This window comes from Saimiri boliviensis, chromosome 5 (assembly GCF_048565385.1).
Source record: "Saimiri boliviensis isolate mSaiBol1 chromosome 5, mSaiBol1.pri, whole genome shotgun sequence".
In the NCBI taxonomy this organism is placed as follows: domain Eukaryota; kingdom Metazoa; phylum Chordata; class Mammalia; order Primates; family Cebidae; genus Saimiri; species Saimiri boliviensis.
This window is the reverse complement of record NC_133453.1, coordinates 79,421,955-79,435,738: the sequence shown is the minus strand read 5'-3', so window position 1 is coordinate 79,435,738 and position 13,784 is coordinate 79,421,955. Positions and strand designations below refer to the sequence as shown.

General features: G+C 37.8%; 1 protein-coding gene across 5 annotated transcripts in view; it reads right to left on the bottom strand.

Annotated features, from left to right (window-relative positions):
* The window catches only part of ITGB6 (integrin subunit beta 6), a 132,362-nt gene that overhangs the window by 21,237 nt on the left and 97,341 nt on the right, over positions 1-13,784 (bottom strand). For all 5 annotated transcript variants that reach the window (XM_010329800.3, XM_010329794.3, XM_074399626.1 and 2 more), the window contains 4 exons: positions 12,017-12,106; positions 7,705-7,839; positions 7,073-7,490; positions 10-232 (listed from right to left, as the gene is read on the bottom strand). In XM_010329800.3, coding sequence (XP_010328102.3) covers positions 10-232; positions 7,073-7,490; positions 7,705-7,839; positions 12,017-12,106 — 866 coding nt within the window. The remainder of the gene's footprint in view (positions 1-9; positions 233-7,072; positions 7,491-7,704; positions 7,840-12,016; positions 12,107-13,784) is intronic.

The following is a 13,784-nucleotide window of genomic DNA, read 5'->3' as shown; positions in this document are numbered from 1 at the left end:
AGACATTACCGTTTTGAGTTACAGGGGTCACCACAGGTAGGACATCGTTCGCAGGTTGGTCCTGAGGCTCCGGGGTTTGTGCAAACACACTTGCCACAAACGCAGTCCCCTCGCCCGCTGCAGAGCACTCCGTCTTCAGAGACGCAGGAGTCCGTGCTGGTGGTGCAGTTGCAGTACTCGCCAGTCCAGCCGCTCCTGCACACACATTCACCACAGTCACAGTCGCCGTTATCTGTAAAACAAAGCGCTCTATGCTTCTCACAGCTCAAAAACACTTGCAGATTTGAGGGAGTGTGGGGTACAGGAGCATCTTTTCTCTTTGTCTTTAAGCACCATCATCAAAAGACTAGAAAAAAATGAGAAAAAAGTGTACACTTTTTGGGGGGTACGGTATGACTGTAGGTATATGCTATCAAATGTGTCTTGCTAATTGTGCATACTTAGATCTGGTCTCCTAACTGAAGATTCACTTGCTTACTTGATGTTTGCAAACCAAAAATAAAAGTGTAAGCCTCTCAGCCAACTGATCGGACCCTTCCTCTTAGCCAAGGGCATTCTAAAGTAAAACTGAAGCACTAGCCCAGGCTGTGATGAGAGTGGGTGGTCTGACATGCCTTATTATACCCTCCTCCCTTTGGAATTCAGGCATAGCTGACCAGCATTCACAAAAAAACAGAAACCTTAAGACTGACAAAGCAGACTGTAGCAATAAGATACCAATATGATAGATAGCAGGTCCTGAAAGTAATTGAAGTATTTTATCCCAAAATATATTTCTCTGACATATTTTTAAATGGCCCGACCAAGCTGTCTTTTGTGGGGAGCATCTACATTCTGCAGAGGATCCCCTTTTCTTTCCAAATCTTCTTCCTGATCCAAGAGAGACTTAAGTAAGAATCTGGAACTTTTTTTAAGTCTAGGAAACACTTGCAATCTGTTCTCTCTGAAGCCTGCTACCTGGAGGCTTCATCTGCATAATAAGAACTTGGTCTCCATAACCCCTTATCATAACCCAGGTACCACCTTCTACTGATTCCAGATCTTTACATAAACTCTTTTAACCAATCACCAGTCACTACGATCTGGAAGCCCTGCCCCTCCCCTTTGAGTTGTCCCACCTTTCTGAACCAAACCAATGTACATCTTACATACATTGATTGATGTCTTATGTCTCCCTAAAATGCATAAAATCAAGCTGTTCCCTGACTGCCTTAGGCACAGGTTCTCAGGATCTCCTGGGGCTGTGCCATGAGCCATGGTCACTCGTATTTGGCTCAGAATAAATTTCTTCAAATATTTTGCAGTGTTTGGCTCTTTTCATCCACATACTATATCAAATAGAATTTGTAATCAGACCAAATGAGATAATCCAGAAAGCACGTAATAGATACTTGATGTGAATGTGTATCTCTATGCATATTTGTTTATTTATTTTCAGTTTTTGCTTTTAGTTAAGATAGCATTGGGTAATGACACAGACAGACCTGGATTAAAGCCCACCCACTATATCAGTCAAGCTGTGTGATCACAAGAGCCTAAACTGTAAAATAGAGGGAATAAAGTCTGCTTCCAAAGCTTGTGACTGGATGAGATAATGTATGCATCTCCTAATTTTGCATTCACCAATTAGATGTCCCAAAGGCATACAATGAGTGCTCAAAAAATTCACTACTTAACACACTTTAATTGAGCATGTACTATGTGCCAAAGATTGTATTAGGTATGAGGATATAAAATTAAATAAGACAAGGTCATCGAACTTATAATTTAGTGTGGGAGGCAGGCTAATGAATACTATTAATAAAAAATATGCATAGGGGAATAGTTTCCAAATTAAATTGGAGATTTGAGGATTTCCAGTGGAAGTGATGCTTGAGCTAAATTTGAGAGATATATGTTCCATTTCAGGAACGCGTGTGGAATCATGTGACCTGCTTACTACCCATAGAACTTTTCTATGGATAGAGCCAAAGGTGCATATGGAGTGTAGCAGGAGCGTAGGATGGAAACGTCAACAAAAGTCAGAAATCAGACCATGGAAAACCTTACTGGCTAAAGGAAGAGCTTCTATCCTGAAAGCTTTGTCTAGACATTTTTTAGCATCAGTAGACAGGGTCAAACTAGAGACAGAAAAATCAGGAGTAGAGGCAAACAGATATGAGACCATGAACCAAGGCAGTGCCCATGGGAGCAGAGAGGAAAGAATATATATTGCAGCATGGAATGCTCAGGGTGTGGGTGTGATTGGTGCCAAGTGGAGGGTTGAGGGAAGAGACAGAGGGAGAATTCTCCCCAGGTGCCTAGAGTGAGCAGCTAGATGGATGATGTGGCCTTTCACTGAACTGGAGTAGCCAAGCTAGCTCCTGGTGTCACCAATGCCTAGCACAGAGTAGGACCTGATTGTTGAGTCCTTGGTTCTGAAGCTGAGGAGGAGAAGCTTCCAGTGGGGAAGATGACGAGTTCACTTTTGGCCCTGAGGAGCTCAAAGGGGCCTGTGGGACATCCCAGGAGGTGGCTGAATATACATATGGGCCAGAAGTTTGGGGTTTGGGATCCATTAGGGCAAGTTGATAGTTGAAGCTGCCGTGGGTCAGGTCATCTAGGGCAAGCAGGTAGAGTGAGAAAAACTCTGGAGAGCTTCAGGACCTAAAATGTGATCAAAGGATCCTTATAGAAGAGACTGAGAGGTAGGGGTGGAACAGAAGTGATGATGCAGATGCCTGGGACAGAGACAGTTAAAGAGGGAGGCACCTGGACACTTTTGCTGTAGACAAGAAGCCCATCTCATCCTGAAGGGCCCCTTTGGATATGGCCACGTGATGATGTATGAAATACTCCAAAATGTTTTAAAAAGTGTTGAAAATAATGGGCTTGTGTGTTATTTCCGTAATATTATTCTGGGTGCCTACCATGCACAAGATACTAACATAGGCATTGGATGTTCCAAACAAATAACATTTATTTACAAACTCTTGTAACTGATATTTTTCTTCAAAAAAAAGAAAGAAAGGAAATGTGCACTAGGCATTTTGCCTCACAAGTTTTGCTCTTCCAGCAAAATTTAGGATTACCTAAGACAGTATATAACAGTGTTTAGAATATAAATAAACACTATATAAGTGTTAGTTACTGGCATTATTTCTAAAAGCTATCAGTAGGAAGAATTTGTAAACAAAATTATCTATCAGTATTAAATTTCCTATACTTTTACTGAAAACAAAGTACAGTAGATGCAGAAAAAATAATCACAAGTGAAACAGGATTCTACTTGTAGGAGACACTGCTAAGTTCACTGTAGGAGGAAGAATTCTGGACTTTCTCTTGTGAGCTTTGGTCTAATAAACTGCTTACTTTTCTATCTTGATGACTGGGCTCTAAGAAACCTGGAGTAGGAGAGTCCTGGGCTTAATTCTTTGATCAAAAATCACCAAACAAAGAAGATGAGAATCACAAAGATTTTGAAGTTGGATTCTGATTTCTCTAGGCATGTGTGTGCATATATGTACATATGTATGTGTGTATATATACGTATATGTGTGTATAGACACACATACACACACAGAGTCATATGTCTTTTAACAATGGGAACACGTATCGAGAAATGCATCATTAGGTGATTTCATCGTTGTGTGAACATCACAGAGTATATTTACACAAACTTAGGTGGTAAACCTACTGCACATCTAGGTTATGTGGTATAGTGCTCCTAGGCTATGAACTTATACAATATGTTACTATAATGAATACTAGAGGCAGTTGTAACGCCATAGTGAGCATTTGTGTATCTAGACATAGAAAAGGTACAGTAAAAATACAGTATTACAATCTTATGGGATCACCATTGTATATGTGCTGTGTTGTTGACAAAAATGTCATTATGTGGCACATGACTATATGTATATACATACGTATTCTTTCTCTCTATACATATTCTCTATATACTCTGTGTATATACACATACACATACACATATGTATAGATGCTTCTGGACTTATGACAGGATTATTTCTGGATAAACTCATTGTAAAATGTAAAACAATAGGTTTATCCAGATACAGCATCACTATAAATTGAGCAACATACTAAATTCATATCACTTTCACACCATCTTAAAGTGTGTGTTCGTGTGCATTACTTGTCTAATGAAAGATGAGTTGAAATTTATCTGGATTCATGATATTAAGGTATATTTCAACTGCATTTCATAACCTATGCAATTTATAATTGACATAATTAATTCAAAGCTAAGAATAATTAAATGATTTGGCCCAAAGCCATTAATTTCATTTTTTACATGTAAGTAATCTTCTAAACTACAATGTATCTTTGTTTTTTCTTCAGCAAAAGGGGAAACTTACTTTTATGTCAGAAAGAAATTCCATATTGCAGTTGATTCTGAAAAATTAATATGATTTACAAATATTAAATGAAAGATGCATTTCCAAATGCTTTGAGAATGCCCAAGTATATCATTGCATATAGGAAGTACTTGACGGAAATTTATAAAATCTTTCTTGGAGCAGTAGAAAAGGACCATTATGGCAAAAACACAGAGCTTCTTTCAGAATTTAGAAGTCCTCCTCTTTGCTGGCCTTTCAGATCCCCTAACCTGGTTTCCAAAGTTGCTAATTGATATTCTCAACCAACCAATTATCTAGAGTACTGTTTCATACAACAACAACAACAACAACAACAACAACAACAACAACAACAACAACAACAAAACTTCATATTGGCTTCATGGAGGGACAAGATGATAACCAAAGATCAAGAAAAAATTACCACGCTACTTCAGAGGGATAGATCTTTCTGGAATGCTATTGACAGTAACTGTAAGTGCATAATAGCAGGAAGTGTTTCTCTAATGCCATTTGGCTGTTAGTTTCCATCTCTTAGAATCAAAATATAGAAGACGAATGGAATTTGGGCAAGGAAAAAATCAATGGAGCCCTATATTTTTGAGTGCTTACAGACAGATGAAAGAAGCTATGAAAAAGAACATTGTGATAATAGCTCTTCAGAAAAGTCACATATTGCTGAGTACATTAATTATAAACTAAGTGAGATTCACACAAGTCGTGAGCTATAGCATGTTTGATCCTCTGTTGCAAATAAAACAACGGCAGCAGTAGAGTCTCTATTCCAATGCCAGGCACAATTTTTGTCCCTGCACTAACCACAAGGCCAGGTACATAGTAGGTACTCCATAACCATTTGTTATAATTGCATTTACTTTTATTATACCATTTGAAAGAAAAATTACTAATTATAGAGCAACATCCTTTGTGATGTCACTAAAAACCAAAATAGCTTTTGAGAAACACTAATGGTTGAAGGAAATTGGCATAGGTGAAATTTTCTGAATCTAGCTAAATAAATCATTCTATTTTCTAAACAGAATTTCTGTAGCAATCACTGTATCTGATTCAAAGAGAGAGACTATTGTCAGAACTTCCTAGCTGCAATCCACAGATCAAGTCAACTTTTTTTGAGATTATTTCTGTTTCTCATGCATGGTAAAAAATAAAGTAAAAGACCATTAAGGAAAGCTCTGTTGCAAAACACAATTCAGCAATTTATATCCCCTTAGATCTCTTTGATCCAAGATTTAAAGGGTGAAATATAGGTCATGTTAGTATCTCTATTATATTCTGTTAGATTACGCTTAGGGCTTTTTGAAAGGTAATTTCAAGTGTTTTGAACATGTATTTTATTACAAGATTTCTATTAGACGTGCAATATGGGATTCTGCCCGAGATACCCTCTCTGCGATGCAGTGATGGCTTTTGGATGGCTTCCTGTTACCTTCAGATTGTGCCCCATCTGTGTCATGTGAAAAGAGGACTTACGTGGGTTTGGAAACACACCTATTAAACCAGGAAATAAACCTTAGAATGAAAAAGGAGAGAAATGTGTCTTTATCAGCACAGACCATAAATTTTTCACTCTCTGGGGGGAAAAAGTCATATATTCTCAGAAGAAGCTTTTGGTTGCAACAGCAGCAGCAATGAAATGAAAGGTAGGTACGCTTCTAAGGGTATCAAATGGTTTTCAGAAAGCCTGGAATTCTTTGATGCTTCTTTCTCTCAGGTCTTTTTTTCCCCTGAAAATTAGTGTTTTTCGTATGTTCCTGACATTGTCTTTTAAAAACCTAACTTGCTTAGTTTTCTATAAAGATAATGGCTTTCTGACTTGAATAGCTGTCTGCTTACATAGTGTGAACAGAGACATTAAAGCTTAAATTCAGCATTCAGTTAATATTTCAATCTATAACACAAATTTGTATTGTTTAAAAGTATATTAACATATTGGTAATTCTTTTCTGAATACGTTATACTTATATATGTATATATATCAGAATGATTTTACAAGTCATATACAATATATCCTTAAATGATAGTGATTTCACATCTACATAGGATATTAAAACATGCATATTTCTATTTTAAATTTTTCTCAAATTTCTCAGGATATTCCAAGCAATTTTCCATCTTTGTCCTTCCTGTATGCCTTTTCACATATGCACTTACCCATCTTTCTTATACCCAGTGCCTAACCTAGTATCTGCACTTACTAGGTATTTAATAAATATTTGTGGAATGAGTGAAGGCCCTGAAAGCCTGTTTAGTATATGTTTGTGCTCCTTATCCTTGGTAGCATGCTCATTTAGCTGTCCATCTAGTTTTTACTTTACCAAAGTCATATACATTTAAAAGGCCAGTCAGACATAGTGGCTTGATCCAGAAAAACCTGGAAGGTAACAGAGTTCATATTACAGGCACTTTTGTAGAGTTCAAGTGACAACCAGAGAGAAGGCACTTTTATCTTTCACTTACTCTCAGGGAAACAATAATAGAGATACAAGTTCAGTTGGCAGAGATCTCACCCCAAGTGAATGTTAGAGCCAGAAAACCTACAAGAGAAGATTCAGTTACCCTAGGTCTAAGGTTGAACAGCAAATATTTATTGAGCACCAACTATGCCCAGGAAACTGTGGAAGGGACAGAGGATGCCAAGCCCCTTGCTGAGACTTGAACAGCCACAGGGTAAGATGGATTTGGACATAGCCTACCTCCACAGAGCAGCCCCTTGTGTCTCACGCAGGAGAAATTGTCACATTGGCAATAAGGCCCGTAAATGTTTCCATAGGGAGACAAGTGACAGATACACTGCCCACAGTAGCAGTCACCCCTTCCGCTGCAGGAGGGATAATCTGGGGCCTCTTTGCAGGAATCCGTGCTCAGCATGTCCTCGCCACACTCACAGTGAGGCCCCATGTGGCCGGGGTGGCAGGCACACACCCCGCACTGGAAGGAGCCGTTCCCATGGTGACATTTGGAGCTGTTCACTTCCACTTCTTTCTGACAGTCGCAGTTGCATTCCGGACTGACAAGTATTTCCAGGGCGTCCCCCAGCCCCACCGGCTTTATGATAATGTGCCTGCTTCTTCTCTCACAGTTTGGGATAGTCACAGTCACGTTGAAGGAAACCTGAAAAAGAAAATACTAATTATCTCCCTGCATCCACCAAAATGCATGAGGCGAAACAAGGCTGCACGGAAATCAGCTCTGCCAAAAGCATTTGCTAGAAAAATCTTTGAAAATTGCTTTTAAAATTCTTGAAAGAAATCCAGCTTCAGTGAGCTCAGCTAACTTCTGACCCATCCAAGTATTTATCCAGATGGTCTATTGACCAGCTACTTACTGTGTCCCCCACTTTCATGTGAGAGCATTTCTTTTGGTGTGGGAAGAGAGTACCGTTGTTACAGATGGCTGTAAACGACAAGTTGAGTCCTTCAGTGTCTCCTAATACTTCCAGTTCCACCTCAGACCGCAGTTCCTTTAGTTACAACATAAAGAGTTCAGTGAAGTCACTACCCCAAAAATATAGCCAGAAGAAGAAACTGTGAATCATGCGCTTTGAACTACAAATGAACGAAACTAAATTGGGTGTCAAAAGAAATTCAGTATATCATCAGTCAAAAGTAAGAAAGTGAGCAATCAATATATACATTTTATATGTTACCATATCTAAGGCATCAACAATTATAAGATACGCCATTCATTATCTTATGACAATTAAACTATGACAAAATACCTCAAGATATTCTGCACAACCTATGAGTCAGTCCTGTTCATCTATCATTGCTTTGAAAATTATTTTACCCATACTGAAAGATTTGGCAAATTCCCCTGCCCTGCATTGCATAGTTTGGCATATGAAAGGTAATTCTTTTGCTTCTATCTCCATAACAAAATTTAAAAATAGCTTCCTTTAGGTGTATCATGATTTCTTAGCTCCCATAAACCAGCTGTTTGTTGCTTCACAAAGAATCCAGAATTGAAGTCATTCCTCCACCAATGAATATTTGCTTCATTGATACCAAATTTACACCCTACTGCTCTGTTTTGGTACATTTCTGCATACATAATCAACTTTTCATTTCAATGTCGAATCACAGTACACGTTTTTTGAAGATATTTTAAAACAGCAATTAAACTTAATAGTTAAGTAGCAACAATGCATTTAATAAATTAAAGTGAGTATAATCACAATTGTCCATGAAAACTACATCATGACTGCTGCCTGGCACCATAATGGTGATTGTAATTCACCATCAATTGTAAGGTGCAGCTCAATTTTGGAGATGTTGAAATGTGGGGGGAAGTGTGCCTTAAAATCAATATTTGAATGTATATAGTACCTATTGTATGTTTAGTCTAGAGTTAGGTCTGGGGAATAACACAAGACTGCTTTCTGCCCTCAAGAAGTTTATCATCTTACTTTTTCTGTTCCTTGTTCACTTACAAAATAAAAGTCCATATTTTGGGTGAACCAAACCAAATTATGAAAAATAGAAAAACAGAATAAAAACAATTTTAAAATATTATGAATTAATTTATACTTCAGTTAATCCAAAAGTTTTAAGTCCACATACTCATTTGCTTGCTGGCATTTTAAAAGCATATTCAGGCCGGGCGCGGTGGCTCACACCTGTAATCCCAGAACTTTGGGAGGCTGAGGCGGGTGGATCACGAGGTCAAGAGATCGAGACCATCCTGGTCAACGTGGTGAAACCCCGTCTCTACTAAAAATGCAAAAAATTAGCTGGGCATGGTGGCGCGTGCCTGTAATCCCAGCTACTCAGGAGGCTGAGGCAGAAGAATTGCCTGAACCCAGGAGGCGGAGGTTGTGGTGAGCTGAGACCGCGCCATGGCACTTCAGCCTGGGTAACAAGAGCAAAAACTCAGTCTCAAAAAAAAAATAATAATAATAATAAATAAATAAATAAAAAATAAAAGCATATTCAGCTTCAAATTTTCCTTAACTGTAATCTAAAAAATTTTGTTTTATTTTAAATTTTGTGAGTACATAGTAGGTGTATATATTTATGGGTTACATGAGACCTTTGATACCTATGTGCAAGTTTGCCAAATGTATAGTAAGATAACTTTGCCTTCCTCCGCAATCTGTTTACACTGAAACAATAAGATTAAAATAGAAGCAATGTTGGAGCTAGAGTCAGGAGCTGAATGAAGAATGAGGGATATGACCAGGAAGACTGTGACAGCAATAATGAGGTCTGGTAGACGACATGATCTGACCTAAATAAAGGAAATTATAGCATTGCTATAATTCAACAGCACATTGCAAGTTTGACCAAGAATATTTTAGTGTGAATTTCCTAAAGAAATGACATAAATGATTATTTGCATTTTTCATCGTTTCATTCATTCATTTATCGAGCATCTCTTATGAACCAGGAAAAGCAAAAGAAACCAAGTCAATTCCCTCCTGGAAAGCAAATGCCAGCAGAGGAACTTATCTTTGGGATCGCTGATAATTCGATAGCTTTTATTATACGATTAGGGAAGAAAGAAAACTAGCGAATGATGATCAGATAAATTCATATTGGATATTTAACGTTTTTTAAAATAGCAATATGGTACTGTAAAATACTGAACTGAAGTTTGTCGCCACAAAGTTATAAACACAAAGTGTCTACCTCTGCCCTACCAGAGGTCAGTCAGAAGCATTTTAGGCTTTCTCTCAATATGTTCTCTTTTTTTCTCTCTCTTTTTATAGACTAGGAAGAAATTCTGTCTACAGGTCCCCATATTTTAAATTCCTTTTAGCATACATTTAAAAATAACAGCAGAAAAATAATTTGAACTAGTGCCAGGATCTAGTACAGACTTCGCCCTGTGAATCATAAAGTTCCAATAATAACTCCAGTGCAAGATGGTTTCATTTGAGAATAATAGATACTTCTTTTTAGTATTTCTGAGATAGCAAAACAAGGACAGAAGATGTAATTCAAATATTTCATGCCTTGATTTCAACTACCCTGTAAGTTATGCGAAGTATTTGGGATCATAAAGTGAGCCGTAACCCCTGGCAGAGCAAGCAGAGGCATGGGGGCTGCCCTCACTGGAAGGGAAATATTTTTGACAATTTAGTGTTTTCCAATCTGCCTAATTTATTTGAAGATGTTAGTGGCCAACACTGTTGAGAGTACTGGGTTCGAAAAAATAGAGTGTGTTCTACTACAGTGAAGGATTGCTGTGTGATTTTATTTGATTCTACACATTAAAACTTTAATTACTGCATGAGAGGGAGGAAGGTTTTTATAGCATTTTGTTGATGAGCATTCTCTGTCTGGAACAATTTCAAGCATGAGCTAATGTGGTGATTAATGTGATGTGATCTAAGAAAACTGAAATTTCCGAGGCTATCAGTAAAACAAACAAAACTAAACAAAACCATCATCCTATAATTTTAATGAACACATCTGTATTTTATTTTCTGAAGAAATGAAGTATTTGAGAAGGAATATCTTGCTTTTCCTCCTTCAGAGGAGTTTCAAAAATTGGTGGGGCAACGTCAAAATCACTGGGGAGTTTTTGTTTTTCTTTCCAATATATGTAGCTCTGATTTCTTCTGAAGTCCTTCAAAGATGTCTGTGAGAGGAATCTGGATAGGCCTATTTTAAAAAACTTTCCCTATTGATTCTGATATGTCATTTTAGTTAAAGAATGCTGGTTCAGTACATACTATGTATTGGCATATACTACATATGGACCATTTGTTTGTAATTTTAAAACATCAAAAATCAGGAGAATTGTTATTAATTTGTTCTTACATAGCTGCTGTTTAAAATAAACATTAAAGCTTTACTACTTTCTAAAAAATTTACTTTTTTTCATTCCTATCCTAATTTAGTGTTTTCTCTCTCTCTCTCTCTCTCTCTCTCTCTCTCTCTCTCTCTCTCTCTCTCTGTATTTCTTTGCATATAAAGGCCAAAAAAAAAAGGGGGGTAATATTTAGGAATCAAAACTAAAAATAATTGACAACTGGCCATCCATTGTTGACTGAGTTATGAAATGGGGGCAAAGAATGAGAACATAGCAACATTGTAGGTACATATTCTAATTTTAAGGGAGAAATTCTGTCCTCAGGTACTAATTCCCAAAGTCAAAGCAAAAAATTACACACCTACTCACAAACCAGTGGAAAATGTCCCTAGTTCCCAAAGGTATAGAAACTAAAAAGTGGCATTCTTTGTGTACTGGTGTTTTGGTGCATGGCCAACACTTGTATTTTTGCTTGAATTATGACCTAGTCTTGTCAAGCCTGTAGAGTTAGCTCTCCACATAATTCCATTACTCACTGGCAATTTAAACTTCATTTTTTTCAGACAGAGGAGAGCTTAATTGTATGAGCTGTGGAGGCTTTAAAATTGTGCTGGCAACAATGTTGCTGTTGCTTATTATTATAAAAACAACCTCAACTTTATAATCAGTTTTATGGTTTTTCTATCTTCAGCTACACCTTTCAAAAAGAAGATCAGCAAATAAAATGAACAAAATTTATCTTTGGCTGCATTCATGCAGAGACTTTTTTTGGATAAGCACTCTGTCTACCAACAAGTAACTAACATTTAACAGCTTAAATAACATCTTAGTTTTGAATACCAAAGAAATGCAAAAAAGAAGCCAGTTGTACAATATCCTACTTCATAAGCTGAGATGATCAGCTGGAGAATGTTTCCGGAGTCCTTCTGAAGTACCCCTACTGTAGCTCCAGGAATAAGTTTTGCGTAATTCTGTAAACAGAAAAAAAAAATAATAATAAGTCAATCTAAGTTTGCTCATGGTAATTGAGAAAAGTGTGGGTTTGAGCCTGCTTGCTATGCTTGCCTCTATTTAACTGGCCGGGGAAAACAGGTTTCTGATAACAAACCTGCTTTTCTCCTGAAACTGTAGCCTCTACTTTGTGCTGCTTCCTGTGCTCAAGTGAGAAATGGACTGGACAGAGTCGCCACTGGGGCAACCCAGGGTCTGTGGTTGCCATGGTCTAGGGCTGTGATTTATATCACCAGATGAGTCAATCTCAAATAATAGTAACATTTCTATAACATCTTCCATTTGTGAAACATCATTTGTCTAAAACATTCTGAGCACACACCGGGAACTTCTCTTTTGGTAACATTGCAGAAACCAAGATTTGGTGCACATGGACAATGAGAGGAATCAGGTCGTTCTGTAAGTCATTCAGTTTAGGGGTCTTAAGGCATAATCACTTGGCGGAGAAAGAATGAATTATTGAATGCTTGCACTGAGCTCTCCCTTCCTCCTGGTAATGAGCTCCCTTTCTGGATGCTAGTACCATGCTGGGTTTGGTTGGAACTGCTCCCACTGCATCACCATCAAGTGAGTCAGAAGCATTCTCTACCCACAGTACTTCTCCTGAGGTGTCGCTTCCACCTGAGAACCAGCAATATGAATTCATCATCACTCCAGGTATCGGGCATGGCCAGAGAATGAGGCATGGCAAAGAAGGGAATTTTCCAGACAACTGAAAATTTCCCTGCCCTGGAGTTCTATGTTTTTTATTTTGTTGTTTTCAAATGAAAAGTTTTCTAAGGTATATGATACATATACCTGTCTTCTTAAACAAAGATTTCCCCAAATACTTTGAGTTTTTCTTAAAGGAATGGAGTGAGACTCATCAGTTTTAACTATAGTTCTGTCAGGCACGGTAGCTTATGCTTGTAATCCCAGCACTGTGGGAGGTTCAGGCAGGCAGATCACCTGTGCTCAGGAGTTCGAGGCCAACCTGGCCAATATGATGAAACCCTGTCTCTAATAAAAATACACAAGTTAGCTGGGAATGGTGGCACTTCTGTGGTCCCAGCTACTTGGAGGCTGAGGCAGGAAGATTGCTTAAGCTCAGGAGGTCGAGGCTGCAGTGAGCAGAGATAGTGCCACTGCACTCCGGCCTGGGTGACAAATTGAGACCTTGTCTCAAAAAAAGTAATAATAATAATAAATAAAATAAACTATAGTTCTACAATCATCAAAGGCTTTTGAAATTCCCAGAGAGGTCACACCCATACCAAATGGGCCCTGACTGTGATGCAGTTGCTTCTTATATTTGTTTTTAAATGATTTCTATCTTCTCCTTGGTGAGCTCTAAGATACTACTCACCTACTAATTTACTCATTTATCTATTTATTGTTGCATTCAGCATCTATTAAGTAGGATTACTATACTGTACTATGTCAACAACCACTCTTTCTGTCAGCTGTGGTCTTCTGAGTTGCTGTGTGCTATGAAATTGGATGACTGAGGTTTATTAAAACTGTATGAAAAAAGTAAGAAAATTTTAAAAAGTAAAGAAAATAGTAAAGCTTTGAGTAAAGGAATTAGGGCAACTCTTCTAGTTGAAGCATAATGATATTCTATCTTATTTAAAGAAGATTTAAGTGTTTTAGAAAATG